Below are 21,852 nucleotides of genomic sequence, written 5' to 3'. Positions count from 1 at the left end.
TATATATATATATATATATATATATATATATATATATATGCTTTACTGGTTTTGCTTCTCTGGAGAACCCAGCCTAGGACAATGCTCTACTGCCTCTTCCCATGAAGCCCATGAACCTGGTGAGGTAGATAAAGTAAGTATTGCCCTTATATCTGTTTTAAAGAAGAGGAAATTAAAGCTCAAGAGATTCAGTGACTTGCCCAAATTAGCAAAGTTAGACAGTGGCAGAGTCTGGGGCAGAGGCAGTTTTAACTGCTATCTCTGCCTTGTCAAACAGTATGTTCTCCAGACCATCAGATGACCTCATCATGACCAGTCACTCACTCTCCTCTCTTGTCATCACAGCCTGGAGGAGGTGGCAAGAAGGGTCATCTCCAACTTGGAACAGGGAAGAGGTGGAGGAGTGCGGGATAGAGCACTGATAGGATCTCAGACCCCCGTGGTAGTTCAAAACCAGAAGTCTGAGTGTTAACGGCTCTGTGTCAGCATTTCAAAGCACAGTTCTTTCTCCTGGGAGTCCTTGGATGGTGCAAAGGGCTGCTACCCAAAAGATAAGGTTTGAGTCTACTCAGAGGCTCCTGAAAGAAAGGTCTGGTGATCCACTTCTGAAAAATCAGCCGTTGCACACACTATGGAGCACAGTTCTACTCGGACACACATAGAACCGCTATGAGTCAGAATCAACTCGACAGGCAACTGGTTGGTCTTTCTCGTGGAGTACTAAGACAGCATTTCCTTAGGCCAGAAGACTTGTGTTTGGCTGATCTCCAAGGCCCTTGGGCGGTGGGAGGGATCATTTCAATCTTGATAAACTAGAGTTAGGAATTAAAGTTAGACTGCCTCTGGTGAAGCCTTTACATTTTATTCTGAAATATATTCTACTGGGTACTTTCGTATTCAAGCATAAACTGTGATTGTTGTGGATACTTGATAAAATAAAGATGTGTCCACAAGGGGGCATGTTTTCCTATTTTTAAAGTTTCTCTTTCAACAATACTGTACTTTTTGTTTTGTTGTTTTTATACAGAAAATAGAACCATTTGCTTGTTTTTGATAAGCAGTTGTCATCACTAAAATGACCTCTAAGAGGGAATGACAGCTGAAGAGTTAGGACAGCAAAGTCCAAAATGACAGCCAAAGGCCTGGAGGGGTTAAACAGTGGAATAGAGAATTCCTGAGTATTACACATCCCTCGGGGAGCAATATGAAACTCTGTGTGCATATGAAACTCAAAACAAAGATTTGGGTTTTTAAATGTTAGGATTTTAATAAGGATTAAATTGGATCATAATTTTCCTTCTAAATCCCACTAACCTCCTCTTAAAGCTAAAGGTGAATATAAAAATAAAATTCCCGGTTCAAGTGCTTTTAATTTTTTTGAAATATTTATTCCCAGAACCATTATTTCTTAAGCTTTGGATCACTATTAAATTTGAGTTTAAGTTTGGGTCTTTGCTGTTCTTTTCCCCACTTGTCTAAAGTTTCTACTACCAAGGACTGGGCCTCACCCAAAGCAATGGGGCTGTTTATTGAACTGAATTTGGTTTGAGCAAAAATGAAGACCAGAGGTTACTCAATTTTGTTTTGAGTGGCAAGTTTTCCATTTGTTTTGGAAGATGGCATAGTCTAGGGGCAAAAGGGACCAAAAACAGTGTTCCACGGTAGAGTATCTACAGTGGAAAAAATGCTTTGTCCAGCTTTTATATGTATGTGGTGGAAAAAATGAGTGTCTCTGAGTCATGGGAAGAAAAATGGCAGTACATTTCCAAATCTGTTTGAGTTCTTGAAGAAATGAGGATAATATACACAGATGGATTTAAAAAATGTAAAAAGTGAAAAACTGTAATGAATCGACTTGGAATTGTGTTAAACAGGCCAGCTTGTGTATTTTATAGAAACGACAACCTTTCCATCAGTTAACTGAAGGCCACAACCTTATAATTTGACCTTTAAATTGATTAGTATTTCTGGTAGTTATTAAAAAGTTGATATCCTTAGAGCTTAAAAAAAAAAAGAAGCTGCTGTTGAGTTGATTTCAACCCATGGTGTCCCCATGTGTGTCATAGTGGAACTGTGCTCCATAAGGTTTTCAATTGCTGATTTTTCAGAAGCAGGTTGCCGGAACTTTCTTCCGAGGTGCCTCTGGGTGAACTTGAACCTCCAACCTTTCAGTTAGTAGCTTAGTATATTAACCATTTTTACCACCCAGGGACTGCCCTAAGAGCTTAGTGCTGAAAAATCCTCAGTGGGATATTCCAAATGGCAAAAAATGAGAGCATCCATCTATAACACAATCATTAAATGGACAAACTCCTCACCCCAAATTATGGAGTAATGCCTGTGGGATTAAACAAAATCTGCAGTGCATGTTGTAAAATATCCTCCATACTGGTAAGTCATCATATTTCAAATGACTTTTAAGTAATATTAAAAAAAATCACATCCTTCTTCAGAGCCAATTCTGATGAAGAAGAAGATGGGTAACATAAAGCTAATATTTATTGAATGGTTACTATGTACCAGGTAATGCTGTTCTCAGCCCTGTACATATATTAAATCACTCAATACACATAATAACTTGAGGATCATTCCTAGTTTACTGTTGAGGAAATTAAAGTACAGAGAAGTTAAGAAATGTGCCAAGGCTATATACCTAGTAAGTGGCAAAGCAGTGATTTGAACCCAGAGAGTCTGAGACATGCCATTTGGGACAAAAATGTAGTCAAAGGCTAAGATTCTTGAACAACCAGAAAACAATTTCACAACAAGAATAACATTGTTATTGGCACAAGTGTTGTCCTTCATTGTAGTCACCTTGACAGTTAAACCTTCTTTTGGCTGTGTAAGTGTTAGCATGCCTGTGTGTGTGCACGTATGAATATATGGAGTGCAAGTGTATTTCTTTATATACAAATACTTCTTTATGATCTCAAATGTTAACTTTTGAAAAGTTAAGGGATAATTCACGAAGCAAGTTTTTTTCTGTACTATCAGAAGTTGATGCATTAGAAAGAATCAGAATGGATTTTCTAGTCCCATCATGCCTGATATGAAAATGTAGGAATCCTATGTACTTTCTGACCTCCCTCCCACAAATTCTGTTTCAATAATTGTTAGATGATGAGTGGGAATGGATTAGGTTAGTTCCTAAACTACCTGGTCTACTGAAGGAAATAGTTCCCTTAGGCCAGAGAGATGATTAATTGCTTAGGATTGAACTTTTAAATAAATTTGTAACAAGTGTAGAAGATGATAAGGTTGTAGTCACAGAGCAAAGAATGACACATAAGCTTGGGAGTGTGCACGTAGTGTTTCTGTGGGTAAGACAAATACAGAATGAAATGTGAAAATTTAGTTAGTGATAAAGCCATCTGTTTTTAGTGTTAATGAACTATCATACGGCTACATGATTATAGGAACTCAAAATGCCCAAATTCCATCAGATGTGATTTGATATCTAAATAAACATTTTAAACTCAACATGTTGAAAACTGAACTCCTGATCTTATTCTCCAAATACACTCTACCTGTGGCTTTCGTCATTTCAACTATGGTCACCTTTCTAGTTGCTCAGGCCCAAACCATGAAGTCATTCTTGCTGCTTCTCCTTCTTCCACACCTCACCACATCTAGTTTATAGCATTTTTAAACATGAACCCCAAACCAGTGTCTCTGTAATGGGGGTGAAAATCTAGGCTCAATTATCAAAGATGTTAAGTAATAAGTTTCAAGCTTTTGGTTTCCTTCTTTTTGAACTTCATTCATTCTGCTGGCTAGAGACTGAGTCTCTTATTTTAGACCTTAAATAGACTAGTTCTTCTGATTGGAAAGTACTTTAAAGTAGCTACCAATGATTTTAAGTTTAACATTGAGATTCTTTATTGAGAAACTGTATTGTAAGAAAGGTATGAAACTACCGCTTCTCCCTCAAATTTCATAACACAGGTCAGGAGCTGCCACCTCCCCCAGAGAATTTGGCAAAACAGGTCAGGAGCTGCCACCTCCCCCTGAGAATCTGGCAAAACAGAGCACTATTTTCCAGGTTTTCTCTGAGCCACAAAAAGGCTGAATTTTGCGGCTTACAGTGACTTAAAACTCTTTGAAAATAGAATTACCTCTTTAATGTTTCAAATGCCCGAATCTGGACCTAAACTGCAATATACCTAAAGGGTTACTAAATGTCACTCTTAACCAAACGATCAAGCAAAAATCTAAGAACGATTATCCTTAATCAAACAACTGGTTTTTCAAACAAATATGCCAAACAAAACTTAAGAAAATGTGAGAAAGAGAACAACAAAGAATAAGGAAAGACTCGTTTTCCGAGAGCATTCACCCTGTTGGTGTCGAAGGGACACGGAGTGGGAACACGTAGGCCCAGAAGATAGGACCTCTCTTTGCTCCACAGTCCAGGTCTCCTCAAGGTTGACTGGATTTGTAGCTTCAGAAATCCTTGATGACTACGCCATTAACTGTTGTAGGGGAAAAACATCACAAAGTTTAGTAAAGCAAAAAGAAAGTTTTGTTTGGCATATATTCAAAAAGTCAAAAGTGGAAAACAGAAAACCATGCTGCCAGAGCCATGTCTACCTGATTCCAAGGAAATATCACAGAACAGACAAAAGTGGGAAAACGAACAAGCATGCTGCTAGAGCCATGTCGGTCCAAGTCCGAAGAATATTACAGAACAGGCAAGAATGGGAAAATGGACAAGCATGCTGCCACAGCCATGTCTGCCCGAGTCCCTCACCACATCTAATTCCTCAGAAACTATGTTGGTTTTACTTTCAAAATATACCCAGGATTTGACCACTGTTCATCACCTGTACAGCTTCTGGCCGCTCTCCTCTGCTATCCCTTTCCTGGATTATTGCCGTAGCCTCCTGACAGGTCTCCCTGCTTCCCCTCTTGACCTTTCACAATCTATTCTTCCACAGAAGCCAGAAGATCCTGTTAAGATGTAAGTCATACTAGGTCCCTCCTCACCTAAAGCCCTACAATGACTTTGTTTGACTCAGGTAAGATCTTCACTGAAGTAAAAACCTTCTACCCTACAAGACTTGACCTCCCGTTATGTTTCCAACCTCATCTCCTTTTATTCTTCCACTTACTTATTCTGCTCCAGCCACACTGGCCTCCTGGCTGTTCCTTCTGCCTGGATGCTCTTCACATGGCTCATCATTCACCTCCCTCCAGCCTTTCCTCAAATGAGTCTCCTATTTAACATTCTCCCACTCCTGATGCCCCATTATCTTGCTTTATTTTATTTTTTTTCATAGTGCCTGTAATGTTCTACTATATGATACAGTTCGTTTCTTTGTTTTGTCTGTCGTTTCTTCTCTGTGTCCCCATGACCCCTCTCCTAGGCTCCATGAGGACAGGAATCTTTGTTTTGTTTACTGATGTAATCCAAGCATCCAGAACATTGCCTGGAACATAGTAGATGCTCAATAAATATCTGACGAATTGTTGAATTAAGATGTTTGAGTAATATAAGTAGATTTTAAATGTAATTAGAAACCAGAGCTTATTGTCTGAACATTACTCAGGTACCATTCTAGATGTGAAAAAGCAAAAATAAACATTGCGAGGTTATAGGAACCAGATATCTGTTTTCATGGAAGACAGATAGGATAAAGGAGAATTAGAAAAAAGTGTGATGTGTGTTTTTTTCTCAAATATTTAAAAGCAGATGAAATAATTTGTTATGAATACCAAAAAACCCCAAACCAGTTGCTGTGAAATTGATTCTGACTCATAGAGACCCCATGTGTGTCAGAGTAGAGCTGTACTCCAACGTTACAAATAGAAATCCTTAAATTAACCCTACAAGGTAGGTTCTGGGATTATCTGAGGCTCCATGTAAAGCACTTAGCATGTGCCAAGCATACAGAAGGTACTTTATATAAATTGTTACTATGCTTAGATAAATATATATGCACTTAAAATAATTATTTTTGATGAATAATTATGAATCCTATTTTTTTAATTGAAATCTCATAAACCTCATAAATTAAACACTATAGCATGTCCTGCATTTCATCTGGTATTTAATTACATATCTATTTTGAACCAAGAAACCTCATGCTTTAAAAACTCTAGTGAATGGCTTTAGTTTTTATATCATTGTGCAAGTGGCAAGGGTGATGTGTAGTTACCCAGTTTACTAATGTGGTGTGGTTGGAATTGGTCCTCGCAATATCTATGGTCCTCTTCTTTTTAAGGTGTGGGTGAATTCTGTTACTGAGATAACCCGTGGTGACCTCTGTGCAGAAGATGGGGACTCCTCCCCTCAGGACCTGGCCTATTGGGTCACTCCACCCAGCAATGGGCATTTGGCTCTCAAGTTCTTCCCTGACCGAAGCATCCAGAACTTCACCCAGGCTCAGATCAATGAGGGCCAGCTAATGTTTGTACACACTGGTATGTCATAAAGAAAGCAATGTGAATCTCAGATGTGTTTCAGTAAGAGGTTAACATGATTGTCCTGGCTAATTGTTACTGACTGTAAACCACAGACCATCTAAAAACTTTCCAGTCTGTATAATTAAAAAAGGAAGTCACATGTTTTAGTAAGGCTAATAATAGCAAACACTAGAGAATACCTATAGCTCATGTGGGTCACTTCATGTAAGGTCTATGGCCAGCTATTAGCTTCTTGCAGAACTCTTTCCTGACCATCCACTAAAATAGCACCTCTTCTCTGTAATTTTCCATCCCTTCCTTGGCTATCTGACATTATAATATAGTGTTATTGGTCTATTCATTTGTTATCTTTTTTCCCCCACTAGATTATAAGTGCCATGAGGGCAGGATCTTTTTCTGTTTTGTTCACTCTTGTATCCTCAGGACTTAGAACAGTGCATGGCACATACCAAAAAACCCCAAAAAAACCAAAAAACCCCAAACCTGTTGCCATTGAGTCAATTCTGACTAACAGTGACCCTATAGGACAGAGTAGAACTGCCCCATAGAGTTTCCAAGGAGTGGCTGGTGGACTCGAACTGCTGATCTTTTGGTTAGCTGCCTGAGCTCTGAACCACTGCACTACCAGGGCCCTGCATGGCACATAGTAGGTGCTTAATAAAAAATTGGTTCAAATAATGAAATAATATTGAACAACAGTTACGTACCAGGTATCTTTCCAGATGCTTGGGATACATTAGGGAACAAAACAAAAAGATATTTGTTGAATGAATGACTACATGAATGAATGAATATACCTGTAATTCTGAGAGACTCTGACATTAAAAGCCCTTTTCTTCTTCCTCCTGTTTATCAGTAAATCAATAAGCCAAACAGCCACTGTGCATCTGCAGAAGGGGTAGTCCAGCCACTTTGCTGGGCAGCCTGGCTTTGTTTCAAGGCTGCCCTTGCCCCTTGCCTGAGAAAGGAAGCATTTGCAGCCTGCAGGAGGAAATGGAAGAGAGTGTGAGCCAGGAGGGCATGATGGAAAGCTAAAAAGTCTTATCTTTTCAGCCATTTTTCAGTAATTTCTTTGAAAATATACTAGGGAAAATAAAAATAAAAACATCTAAATCCAAATGTAGTAATTTCCTTTGCAGTTAATGCAAACAATCCCCAAAGAGTCTGAAAATAATTTACTGTGTGAGTGTTCTCATCTAGTGGTTCCAAAACTGTAGCTCAGGACCTGTGTGGGTTAGATTTACTGCAGCAGGATCCTAACACTACCCACATGTGTAACAAAGCATTGTTTCTAGACTGACTGATGTTTTCCGCATTCATGTGGAATAAATAATTCTAATACATGACTAGAATTATTAGAAATAAATTATAAATAGTACTAATAAAAAACTAATACATTCTAATAGATAATTAAAATGTAACTGTGTGTAGATCTGCTGATTAGTAAAATATAATTCACTTAAAGAGGGAAGTTTTTGCCAGTTATGTGTGTTTTTTATTCTATATACTAAAAATTCAAGTATTATCTGGTGAGAGCCTAGAAAGTTTTCTTTTAAAAAAAAAAAATGAAAGGATTACCATATTTTCCAAAAGGAGAGAACAATTTTCCAGAGACTTACACAAAAGAAGTTTCAGATTTTTAAAACTATACAGTTCACAATGAGAAAGGATTATTGGCTTTCTGCCACATGCTGGGCACTGCAGAAGGTGCAGTCATACAATCCATTTCATTTACTCTTTAGGAGACCTCTGAGTGATAAGTAGTAATGATCCCATTTTAAAAATAAAGAAACAGAGGCTGAGAAAGATTAAGTTGGTCTGACTCTAAAGCTGGGCTTTCTCCCCTAGCAGCCACCCATTGAAGGGCAGAATAGGTTGAAGAACTGAAGTTGCTATTTGCAATGAAAGTAAAACCAAAATTAGCTCTCTGGACTGCTATATTTGGCAACTAACCAGGTTATGTTCACTTTTGATGAGTAGAGAAAATAATTTCTCCTAAAACAGAAGGAAGGAGAGTTAAAGGCAAGCTCAACATGAGACCCAATCCATTAGATTTCCTGGATGGATGCGGAGGCCAGCTAATGGCCCTCAAAGTGGCTGGTGCCCAGCTGCAGATGAGTCTCTTGCAGAAACCAGCTGATTCTCTCTTGGTACATCTGTCCATCAGCCCCAAACAAAGACTTAGGTTTAATTAGTCTCTCTTAGCATTTTATATTTGCAAAGTGCTCTGCCATTAATCTAATTTATTATTCCACATAACAACCTAAGTAGGCTGATCAAACCAAGATGTGGGAGGCTATGTGATTTATTTAAGATTGCCCTTCTGAAAGCACTGTCAGGACAAATCTGAGATTATACAATAGAAAATCCACATTTCAACCCTCTTCTTACCTTCCTTTGGTCATAATTAGTCTAATAGTTAGGGCACACCCAGCATAATATTCCAGCATTTTTTTGATATAAGTCTTTTTGATCCTACTTCCATTCATACTGATTAATGAAATGTTTGAAGTGCCTATTGACACTCCTTAATCTAACGTTTCATTAAGTATAATTTTCACAGTGCTGTTTCTAGTAAAAACAAGCAAACAAAAAATATGTGTGGATTCCTGTCCTGAACTAGGCAGACTCAGAATTCTTATTTTTCTCTTTGTGATGACTTTTGAGTGTGCTGGGGGAATTTTTAAAAACCTGTAACCTTTTTTGTGAGGAATGAGAACTCACAGGGTTTAAGTAGAGACTTAAGAAGCTGTTAAACCACCTGAGCTTCCTTTTGTTAAATCATATTATTAAGGAAGTACTTGCACGTAATTACAGAGTCTGACTGTGCCTTCTTTGTTCCTTACCACGTGTCGTCCCTGAGGTCAGCGAGGAGTACATTTCTATCCATTACGTGGTGCAAAGATCTGTGGCCCTTTAAACATGCCGCTTGACGAACATTTTCATAGGGTGGTGGGAATGTAAACATCAGATTTTATAAACAGTAATCTTGTCTCATGCTTTGTGAGTCAGATTGGTAAAGGACTCCTGGGAACTGGATCGATAGGTAGTCCATTTCAATTTCAATTTTGCATGTAAGTTAATTTATAACCTCACTGATATCATTAGTCCTTTGACAGAAGTATAGGTGTAGGTCACCCACTTATCTCAACAGCTAGCTTGAGATAGATAATTAGAAGTGCAGGTAACTATATTTACTTCCTCCTGTTTTGCTTTTCAATATTACCAAGTAAATATTATGAATATATTTAAGAAATTGCCAGAATGTGTGTATGTGTATGTACGTTTCTGTGTGTGTTTTGCATGCATGCATTACTTTTACTGGTATACACTGATTCTATAATAATAAAATACAAATGATGAACATGTCTTAAAATATTGTGAAAGCAATATTTGCTTTCTTTTATTATATTACAGGGAGGAAAAATCTGCATTTTAGACTTTTACTGATATTGTCCATGAGGGATGTTTGGGTTTTAGCTTTGTGTGTTTGGCAACATTTGATCTGGTAAACTCTGTCACTGAATTATCACACTTTCAAATTGATAAGGTTGCTTTGCAGGGAGATCAGATGGGAGTGAGGGTGAAAGTGGGTGGCTTTTCCAGAACAGCCCAAATGACCAGAGTGTAATTTCTTCTTTTAAAGGAGCCATGTCAGGAGGGTTTAATTTTCAGGTTACTGATGGTTTGAACTTTGCACCTCGACAAATTTTTAGCATCACAGCTCGTGCTCTGATCATTAGCTTAGAAGCAAACACGGGACTAAGCATCTTTCCAGGTAAGATTTTAACCTGAGTAAATTTTTGGTTTTAAGTGTTTTTCTGTTTATTTAGAAAGTTCTACCTGCGTAGTATAAAGTATCATGTTTTACTGCAAAGTGACACCAACAACAGTTAAAGAATTCTCTCATTGCAGGAGCTCACTAAAAGCAAGGCTGGGTCTTTCCCCACCCTTCTCTCTTTCCCCTCTGCTGTTCCTCAGAAGGGCCATATTGGTGAAGGAGTTGAGGGAGGAACCATTGAAGCAGTCATCTCTATGGTTCATGTGTACGATTTTTTCCTACTGTCTCCTTAGAGTCATTAAGGAGGTGAGAAGGGCCAGGCCTTGAGTACAGTGACCACCTTGTGCTGTTTTTTGATATTTCGATTAGAATGTAAAAACCCTGTGCATTGTCACTTGTTTAATTGTTGTGCATTAGCAGTAAAGCATAGATGGAGAAAGACACTAGTATTTTTATTGTCAGTGGCCACTCTAGCCAGTTGTTTTAATACCTGGAAAGGAAGCTTTTAAAAGATCCCTTACTGATGCCTGGGCTCCGGCTCACTCCAGTTGAATGGCAATCTCTGGGATAGAGCCTGGGCATCATTATTTTCTTTTAAGTCCCAGATGGTTCTGAAATGCGTCCAGGATTAAGAGTTGCTGGGCTAGGCATGGTACTAGTCCTTTAATTCTTACAACTATGTGAGATAGGTGATACATGCACAAGAATCTGGCAAGAGTTGTGGCTTAGAGAGCTGATGATGTAATTTGGCCATGCAGTCAGTAAATGGTACATAGAGCCCACGTGTTTCTATAGTAAATCCAGAGAAAGTCACTGTGTGCAACTAAATAATTTTTTAAAATTGGAATTTCAAATTTTTTATTGTTATGAAATATATTGTAACATAAAATTTGCCATCCTAACCATTTTTTAAGTGTACAGTTCAGTAGCATTAATTATATTCACAGTGTTGTACAACTATCACCACTATCTATTTCCAAAAATTTTCATCACCCCAAACAGAAGCTCTGTACCCATTAAGCAAGAACTCCCTTTTCTCCCCTCTTCCCAACCCCTAGTGACCTCTACTCTACCTTCTGTCTCTATAAATTTGCCTATTCTAGCTATTCCATACAAGTAGAATCATACAATGTTTGTCCTTTTGTGTCAGGCTGATTCCACTCAGCACAGTTTTCAAGGTTCGTCCATGTTGTACCATGTTATCAGAACTTCATTTACCTTTATGGCTGAATAATGTTCCATTGTATATATATGCCACATTTTGTTTATTCACTGATCAGCTGATGGACATTGGGTTGTTTCCACCTTTGAGTTATTGTGAATAATGCTCCAATGAACATTGTGTACAGGTTTCTGTTTTAGTCTGTGCTTTCAATTACTTTAGGTACAAACCTAGGAATGAAATTGTAGGGTCATATGATAACTCTAGTAGCTAAGGCAAATGGAAGAAATGGTGACGTAAAAGAGCTGAACAGAAGATTTCAAAGGGTGGCTCGAAAAGACAGAGTAACGTATTTTAATGACATGTGCAAAGACCTGGAGTTAGAAAACCAAAAGGGAAGAACACGCTTATCATTTCTCAACCTGAAAGAACTGAAGAAAAAACTCAAGGCTCTAGTTGCGATATTGAAGGATTCTATAGCAAAATACTGAATGACACAGAAAGCATCAAAAGAAGGTGGAAGGAATACACAGAGTGACTGTACCAAAAAGAATTGGTTGACATTCAGCCATTTCAGGAGGTAGCATATGATCAAGAATTGATGGTACTGAAGGAAGAATTTCAAGCTGCACTGAAGACATTGGCAAAAAACAAGGCTCAAGGAATTGATGGAATACCAACTGAAATGTTTCAACAAATGGGTGCAGTGCTGGAAGTGCTCACTCATCTATGCCAAGAAATTTGGAAGACAGCTACCTGGCCAACTGACTGTAAGAGATGCATATTTATGCCTATTCCAAAGAAAGGTGATCCAACAGAGTACAGAAATTATCGAACAATATCATTAATATCCCACACAAGTAAAATTTTGCTGAAGATCATTCAGAAGTGGCTGCAGCATTGCATTGACATGGAACTGCCAGAAATTCAAGCTGGATTCAGAAGAGGACGTGGAATGAGGGATATCGTTGCTGATGTCAGATGGACCCTGGCTGAAAGCAGAGAATACCAGAAAGATGTTTACCTGTGTTTTATTGACTATGCAAAGCATTCGATGGTGTGGCTTATGACAAATTATGGATAACTTTGCAAAGAATGGGAATTCCAGAACACTTAATTGTGCTCATGAGGAACCTGTACATAGACCAAAAGATAGTCATTCAAACAGAACAAGGGGATACTTTGTGGTTTAAACTCAGGAAAGGTGTGTGTCAGGGTTGTATCCTTTCACCATACTTAGTCAATCTTTATGCTGAGCAAATAAGCTGAGAAACTGGACTATATGAAGAACGGGGCCTCAGGTCTGGAGGAAGACTCATGAACAACCTGTGATATGCAGATAATGTAACCTTGCTTGCTGAAAGTGAAGAAGCCTTGAAGCACTTACTGATGAGGATCAAAAACTACAGCCTTCAGTGTGGATTACACCTCAATAAAAAGAAAACGAAAATCCTCACAACTGGACCAATAAGCAACATCATGATAAATGGAGAAAATGTTGAAGTTGTCAAGGATTTCATTTTACTTGAATCCACAACCAACACCCATGGAAGCAGCAGTCAAGAAATCAAACAACGTATGGCATTGGACAAATCTACTGCAAAAGATCTCTTCGAAGTGTTAAAAATCAAAGATGTCACTTTAAGGACTAAGATGCACTTGACCCAAGCCATGGTGTTTTCAGTCACCTCATGTGCATGCGAAAACTGGACAATGAATAAGGAAGACCAAGGAAGAATTGATGCCTTTGAATTATGATGTTGGTTAAGAATATTGAATATACTATGGACTAATGAAAGAAGGAACAAGTCTGTCTTGGAAGAAGTACAACCAGAATGCTCCTTAGAAGTAAGGATGATGAGACTTCATCTCATGTACTTTGGACATGTTGTCAGGAGGGACCAGCCCCTGGAGAAGGACATCATACTTGGTAGGTAGAAGATCAGTGAAAAAGAGGAAGTCCCTCAACAAGATGGATTGACACAGTGGCTACAACAGTGGGCTCAAACACAGCAAGGATTATGAGGGTGGCGCAGGACCCAGCAGTGCTTCATTCTGTTGTACATAGGGTAGCTATGAGTTGGAACTGACTTGATGACACCTAACAACAACATGGTAACTCTGCATTTAGCTTTCTGAGAAAACACCAAACTGTTTTCAGTGTGGATGTTTCCACTGTGGCTGCACCATTTTACGTTATCACCAGCAGTGGATGACAGTCTTAGCCAACACTTCATTTTCCAATGTTTTGTTAATAGCCATCCTAATGCAAAGGAGGAGCCCTGGTGGTGCAGTGGTTAAGAGCTTGGCTGCTAACCAAAAAAGTCGGCAGTCTGAACACATCAGCCACTCCTTGGAAACTCTCTGGGGCAGTTGTACTCTGTCCTATAGGCTCTCTGTGAGTCGGAATAGACTCGACGGCAATGGATTTAGTGCCTGTGAAGTGGTACCTCTTTGTGGTTTTGATTTTCATTTTCCTAATGACTAATAGTATTGGGGAGCCCTGGTGGCACAGTGGTTAAGAGCTACAGCTGCTAACCCAAAGAATGACAGTTCAAATCCACCAGCCACTCCTTGCAAACCCTATGGGGCAGTTTTACTCTGTCTTACAGGGTCATTATGAGTTGGGATTGATTCAATGGCAACAGGTTTTGTTTTTTTTTTTTTTTTTTTTTGTGGAATGGTGTCAAGCATCTTTTCATGTCTTATTATAACTAATTTTTAGAAGACAACTATTTTATGAGAAATTTGAAACTTTTAGTTGCCTTAAGCGTTTGATCTCATGAAAATAAACCTGATAGAAATCCACTTAAAGATGTGTTAACCCAGATTCGTCTATTCTGTATCTCGTTTTTTTGTTGTTGCTGTTATTCCTTAACTTTTCTTTGAGAGTAAGTATGATGTTTCTATCAATTCTTTCAAGGCAATTAGGGTGCCATTTTGTGTTTTAAAATATAAGCAAACAAACCACTGCACCCCAGTTATCTTAAAAATCTGGTAACATATCTTATTTTAAAAAAAGTGCCCAGATGACAGGGAAAATCAGGTTGCTGCAACAGATTAAATACCTTTCATCTATTCTAGCTAACTGTTTCTGTTTAGTAATTAAAGACAGTTGAGTTAGATTAAAGGCGAGACATAGCCACTGTAGCTTAGAAACATTTGAGTTTCTGGTGCTGTTTTACTGAATATTTGTCTGGCAGGAGAAGTATATTAAAGTGGCCGAAGTTCCCTCTTCACCTTTGTTGTTGTTGCTAGTTGTGATCAAATTGCCCTGACTGATGGGTACCTTATGTATAAGAGAATGAAATGTTGCCTGGTCCTGAACCATCTTCATAATTGTTGGTGTTTGAATCCACCGAGTTCACCTTTGTGGAGTTACACAAAGCGTAGTTTTCATAGGCCTCTGTTTAATATTTAGACACAGCACTAAGTAACTATCTCCTTTCCCTTTACAACACATCCTGTATCTGTCCTGCCCTTGCCTGTCCTTTGTCCAAGGACCCTCCAACTGAATTTGCATGTTATCCTCAAATCCCAAAGTGAGCTGCTCCTTTTTATGCTCCCACTAGCATGTGAGCTTTGTTGTTCTTGGTTTTTGTACTACCTTCTCTCGCCAGACTGTGACTTGTTTCCAACCAACTCCAGCTCCTGGCTGGTAGGGAGGAAGACTCATTTTCATATATATTACCGCTGGCTGGGTCCCTGGGTGGCACAAACAGTTAAGAGCTTGACTACTAACCAAAAGATTAGCGGTTCGAATCCACCCAGTGCTGCCATAGAAGAAAGACTTGGTAATCTACTTCCATAAAGATTACAGCTAAGAAAACCCTATGGAGCAGTTCTACTTTGTAACACATGGGGTTGCCATGTGTTGGAATCAACTCAACAGCAACTAGTGGTATATAGTATAGTTTATCCCCACTGCACTGGGTTGTTGAAAGGATTTAAATGAAATCATGTATATAAGAGGAGGTTTTAATGGTTTCTACTTGGCAGATAAAAAAAATTGAGACTCAGAAAGGTTCAAGGTCATGTAACTAATAGGAATCAAAAGTCCCGGACTGAGTTCCAACTCAGACTCCAAATCTCGTGGGCACATCATAGCAGCACATCTTCTGTATGGCAGTTCCCTGAGGATGGGGACATCCTGGTAGCTGCTTATTGTGTCCCCTTCTCAGTGTTATTGATGGATTGATGTACACAACTAGGAGATTATGCATGTTGTTGTTAGGTGCCCTTGAGTTGGTTCTGACTCATAGCAACCCTGTGTACACCAGAACAAAACACTACCCAGTCCATCCTCACAATCATTGCTATGTTTGAGCCCATTGTTGCAGCCACTGTGTCAGTCCATCTCATTCCTCTTTTTGGCTGACCCTCTACTTTACCAAGCATGATGTCCTTTTCCAGGGACTGTGACTTGTTTCCAACCAACTCCAGCTCCTGGCTGGTAGGGAGAAAGACTCATTTTTATATATATTACCACTAGGTGGGTCCCTGGGTGGCACAAACAGTTAAGAGCTGATAACATGTCTGAAGTATGTGAGATGAAGTCTCACCATCCTCGCTTCTAAGGAGCATTCTGGTTGTACTTCTTCCAAGATAGATTTGTTCATTCTTTTTTAAGTCCATGGTACACATAGCAATTTAATAAACAACAGCGATGATGTCAAGATGGTGTATGTTTTACTGTCTTTGGTCAGGGAAATATTGCAACCCAGTATTACTTGTGATATTTTTTTTAACTCACATTGATTCCATTCCAGTTGGACTTTCTCTACTGACCTGTCAGAGTTTGGCCATCCTGTTTGTCCTCTTTAAAAAGTGGCTTAGGCTTTAGAATGGTAAGACTGGTAAGAATTTGCATAATAAGCCAAAATAATTATAAAAATACTTAGTGTGGTGAATATTTTTAGCTTAACAATGGCTTCTATGACCTGCTAATTTTGAAAGTAATTTTTTAAACTCATTTATTTTAAAGTAGGAAGGGCTACAGTTCTAAATGTGCTATTTTTTTTTGTGTGAACTAAGAAAAAAATGTTTTTAGGATGAAGTAACTACTCAAAGTAGATTTTAATTTTTGTTATTTTGTAAGTATATGTATACTTTACTGAAGCATGTGCTATTTCTTTCTGTAAAATTTAACACCCAGAAAGGAGTTTTATAACCAGCTTTTCACCTTGAATGCTACCATTGATTTTGTTTGTTTATCTTTAGTGATCATGTGTTGGAACATACTGTGGCCTCAGGACCTAGTTTTTTTGCTTATCCAAATTCTGTTCGGCTCTTTTTCAAAGTATTGGATAAAGATTGACCTTGAGAGTTTTGTTTAAATGGTCTAGAATATGAGCTTACACAGATGTAGAGTTAAACAGCCCATCAATGAAGGATATTCTTAGCAAACTATGTGACTTCAATCTCCTTGGATTCCACCCTGATACAGAACCACATCTCACCAACAAGCCATCTGTCCTCCATGGTAGGAATTCAGGGAGAGAAGAAAGAAGAATGAACTTACTGTGTGTTGCTAAAGGGTTTATAGCAGAGATTTGTAAACTTTTTACTTGACCAGTGTTGAACCACTGAATTGAGTATTGTAAGATTTTGTGGAAGATAACCAAGAACTATGTGAAAAAAATCACTGATCCACAAGGAAGTAATTAAAGGCTTACTACGTGGTGAAATAAGAGACTCACACATCAAGAATACACTGACTATGCAAAACCAACCATGAGTGGTATAGACTGAGTGAGCTACATGAGTTCAGGGGATGAAAATTGAGCTATAAACTGGAATGGTGAGGGAAAACTTGTTGGCCAAGACAGGTTTGAGCTGCCCTTGCAGCGTAAGTAGCATTTTAGTGGGTGGCAAGGAAGAATGATGAGTATGGTAGAGAGGGCAACCATGCCTGCAGAGGTGAAGACCAGGGAAGAGGCAGGCTGTGTTTGGAAGGTGGGGAGGAGAATCTATCAAATTTGTTGAATGGCTGATCACATTATATCCTAACTCAGAAATCATTTCACAAACTGAACTCAGAGAAGTATGGTGCAGGCAATATAGTGTGAAGCTTAAAAATACTTGCTTCAGAATCAGCAAGACCCGCATTTGTCCATTGGGCAAGTTGCTTAACCTCTCCAAGGCTCATCATCTTTTTTTAGTGATAAGGAAACAAATACATACTACATACTAAATATATGATAGGATTATAATGATGTCTAAAAGAAAGGACAAGGACTGTGTCTGTCTTATTTCCTAGTATATCTCCACTCCTTCTTGTAGAGCTTGTCACATACTGTTGTTGTTGTTTGCTGCTGTTGAGTTAGCCCCTAACTCATGGGGACCCCATGCACAATGGAATGAAATGCTGCCCAGTCCTGCACCATTCCCATGATTGGTTGCTGGTCAGACCATCATGATCCATAGGGTTTTCATTGGCTGATTTTCAGAGGTAGACTGCCAGGCTTTTCTTCCTAGTTTGTCTTAGTCTGGAAACTTTGCTGCAGTCTGTTGGCATCATAGCAGCACGAAAGCCTCCACTAACACATGGGTGGTGGCTGTGCATGAGGTTTATTGGCTAGGAATCAAATCTGAGTCTCCCGTATGGAAAGCAAGAATTCTACCACTGAACCACCAATGCCCCGTTATCATATACTAGGCACTTGATAATGTGTGTTGAAGAGATACATAAGGCCCAGCCTGGTGACCATGGACCCTTGCTCTTGTGGTGGCCATTGCTTTCCATGAAACACACACATTGGGATGCAAGTATGTGTGAGAAGTGCTGTGTTTTAAAGAAGGATAAAACAATTCTTTACTCAAAGACTTTCCAGAGTCTCTCACATACTGATTTGCTATGTGAATCTCTAAGAAGTACATATGGAGTGAGAGCTAGCCACTTGTCTTAGTCATCTAGTGCTGCTCTAACAGAAATACCACAGGTGCATGGGTTTAACAAAGAGAAGTTTATTCTCTCACAGTCCAGTAGGCTACAAGTCCAAAATCAGCTCCAGGAGAAGGCTTTCTCTTTCTGTCGGCTCTGGAGGAAGGTCCTTGTGATGCATTAGTCTTCCCTTGGTCTGGCAGCATCTCAGTGCAGGAACCTCAGGTCCAAAGGTTGCACTTTGCTCCCGGCACTGCTTTCTTAGTGGTTTGAGGCTCCCATGTGTCTTTGTTCACTTCTATCTTTTATATCTCAAAAGAGATTGGCTTAAGACACTATCTAATCTTATAGACCTCATCAGCATCACTGCTACTAACCCATTTTATTACATCATAGTGTTAGAGTTTACAACACATAGGGAAATCACATAAGATGATAAAATGGTAGACAATCATACAATACTGGAAATCATGGCCTAGTCAAGTTGACAGATATTTTTGGAGGACACAATTCAATCCATGACACCACCTGATAAAGTTATAGAGCCCTTTTATTACTGAGTCCCTTGTAGGACTGTTATTCTATGCAAAAGCATTCAACTGTGTGGCTCATAACAAATTATGGATAATATTGTGAAGAATGGGAATTCTAGAACACTTAATTGCGCTCATGAGAAACCTGTACATAGACCAAGAGACAGTCGTTCCAACAGAACAAAGGATATTGTGTGGCTTAAAATCAGGAAAGGTGTGTGTCAGGGTTGTATCCTTTCACCATACTTATTCAATCTGTATGCTGAGCAAATAATCTGTATGAAGAAGAATGCAGTATCAGGGTTGGAGGAAGACTCATTAACAGCCTGTGATATGCAGATGACACAGCCTTACCTGCTGAAAGTGAAGAAGACTTGAAGCACTTACTGGTGAAGATCAAAAACTACAGCCTTCAGTATGGATTACACCTCAACATAAAGAAAACAAAAATTCTCACAACTGGACCAATAAGCAACATCATGATAAACGGAGAAAAGACTGAAGTTGTCAAGGATTTCATTTCACTTGGATCCACAATCAATGGCCATGGAAGCAGCAAGTCAAGACATCAAACAACATACTGCACTGGGCAAATCTGCTGCAAAAGACCTCTTTAAAGTGTTTAAAAGGAAAGATGTCACTTTGAGGACTAAGGTGTGCCTGACCAAAGCCATGGTATTTTCAGTTGCCTTAGATGCACGTGAAAGCTGGACAGTGAATAAGGAGGGGTGTCATGGATTGGATTGTGTCCCCCCAAAATATCTGTCAACTTGGCTAGGTCATGATTCCCAGTATTGTATGAGTGTGTAATCTGATGTGATTTCCTTATGTGTTGTAAACTCTATCACTATGATGAGGTTATACTTATGATGTCTACAAGATTAGGTAGTGTCTTAATCCAATCTCTTTTGAGATATAAAAGAGAGAAGCGAGCAGAGACACATGGGAACCTCATACCACCGAGAAAGCAGGGCCGGGAGCAGAGTGCATCCTTTGGACCTGAGGTTCCTGCACAGAGAGGCTCCCAGACCAAGGGAAGATTGATGACACAGACCTTCCTCCAGAGCCAACAGAGAAAGCATTCCCTTGGAGCTGATGCCCTGAATATAACTTGTTGTCTACTGGACTATGAGAGAATAAACTTCTCTTTGCTAAAGCCATCCAATTGTGGTATTTCTGTTAGAGCGGCACTAGATGACTAAGACAAAGACTGAAGAATTGCCACATTTAAATTACGGTGTTGCCGAAGAATATACCATGGACTGCCAGAAGAACGAACAAATCTGTCTTGGAAGAAGTACAGCCAGAGTGCCCCTTAGAAGTGAGGATGGCGAAATTTCGTCTCACATACTTTGGACGTGTTATCAGGAATTTGGGCTGGGCAATAAAAGATGCTCATTAAGCAGTTGCAAGATAGGACCAGCTGGTCTGGTTGACTGAGCATGCCCAGGGTGACTGCTGAATAGGAATTAAACCCTACATACCTTTATGTCTTGGAAGAAGTGCAGCCGGAATGTTCCATGGAAGCGAGTATGGTAAGACTTCATCTCACATACTTTGGACATGTTATCAGGAGGGTCCAGTCCCTGGAGAAGGACATCATACTTGGTGAAGTAGAGGGTCAGCAAAAAAGAGGAAGACCCTGAACTAGATGTATTGACACAGTGGCTGCAACAATGGGCTCAAACATAGCAACGATTGTGAAGCTGGCACAGGACTGGGCAGTGTTTTGTTCTGTTGTACATAGGGTCGCTATGAGTCAGAAGCGACTTGATGGCACCTAACAACAACAATAAGCCTTCTGGGTGAGGTAGATGGAGAAGAGAATGAGGGATCGTTGTATCCTGGCTGAGAGAAAAGCAGTCTTGGCCTGGAACAATTCTGGTAAAGGAATAAGGTGAATTATAAGTTAGAGTCCTTTATAAAAAGGGGTCATTAATAAGGCACAGTGGGTAAAGTTCCAAAGAAAAGCTGAAGTTGCAGAAGTTGGATTTTCCCCAGAGACGTAATCCACCTGGTAGGAAACAGAGGACGGCTCCCGTTCTGACTTTATGTAACATTGAATAATGGCACAGAAACATTCCCCTCGGTCTTCCTGGGGTGACCTATGATTCTGGTCCCCAACAGTTCCAGAACCCGGAAAGTGACTACAAAAATATCAGAGGCAAGAAGTGAGAGGAATGTGGGAGGCAGTTACAAGCATCACATGAGCATTTTTATGTTGCAAACAGATTTGTGCCAAGGCAGTCCTGGACCTGGGACAGAGCTGTGTTCGTGAGCTCATGTTCCTGGGCACCCCAGCTCTCACCCCCTAGGAGTCCTGGGATCTCATGCCCATGCCAGAGACACAGACGTTTTAAATGGAGTCTCCAAATTGAGGCCTTGGAACAATGCTTGCAAGTTTGAAAATCTTCCAGGCCTCCAATTGGCTTCCCTTTGTACTTAGCTGTAGTCAAGGTCCTGCTTTTAAGCACCTAATGTGGTTTTAACACTACAATGGGTGGCCCCTTTTCCCTAAGGCTAAAACTGCTGAGTAAGGAAAGCAAAAGAGGATGTTATTTGAAGCGCTTATTGGATGATTGACTCAAATCCATAAACAATTTATGAAGTGCCTGCGTTAAGTGCTACCCTGTGCAAAGCATAATGGCTAAAATGGAGGCAACAAGGTAAAATTCTGGTCCGAGTTGAACTATTCCAGACCTGCCATCCTGTAAGGTTGAGGACGTTCCCTCAGCCATTGCAAAGTAAAGGGAACAAGTGCTTAACCCATGCTTCCCAAAGTGGGATCCACGAACCTTCTGGTCAGTGAGCTGATAAGAATGGAAAGTAAGAGGAAGCGTTTAGAAATTTTTATAGCAGTTTAACATTGTTATGACATTTTTATTATATTTTATAAAATTATTGGTCCAAAATATTGTATGAGACCTCTATTGTAAAAACCCATGAAAACGTTCACACACAAAAAGTAACAATCTTGGTTGGTTGCCAGGGATGGGAGGGGTGGGGGGGAAATACTAAATAGGCAATAGATAAGTGGTATCTTGGGTGAAGGGTGAGACAGTACACA

At 39.5% G+C, this 21,852-nt stretch overlaps 1 protein-coding gene across 1 annotated transcript in view; it reads left to right on the top strand.

Moving 5' to 3' along the window:
• LOC101359113 (chondroitin sulfate proteoglycan 4-like) overlaps positions 1-21,852 on the top strand; it is a 74,579-nt gene that overhangs the window by 27,162 nt on the left and 25,565 nt on the right. Inside the window, exons 6-7 of the mRNA XM_004380502.1 lie at positions 6,225-6,423; positions 10,073-10,204. Of these exons, the coding sequence (XP_004380559.1) occupies positions 6,225-6,423; positions 10,073-10,204 (331 nt within the window). The remainder of the gene's footprint in view (positions 1-6,224; positions 6,424-10,072; positions 10,205-21,852) is intronic.

The sequence above is a fragment of the Trichechus manatus genome, unplaced genomic scaffold (genome assembly GCF_000243295.1).
Source record: "Trichechus manatus latirostris isolate Lorelei unplaced genomic scaffold, TriManLat1.0 scaffold00074, whole genome shotgun sequence".
In the NCBI taxonomy this organism is placed as follows: domain Eukaryota; kingdom Metazoa; phylum Chordata; class Mammalia; order Sirenia; family Trichechidae; genus Trichechus; species Trichechus manatus.
The sequence above is the reverse complement of the archived record's forward strand: the minus strand, read 5'-3'. Positions and strand labels throughout refer to the sequence as shown.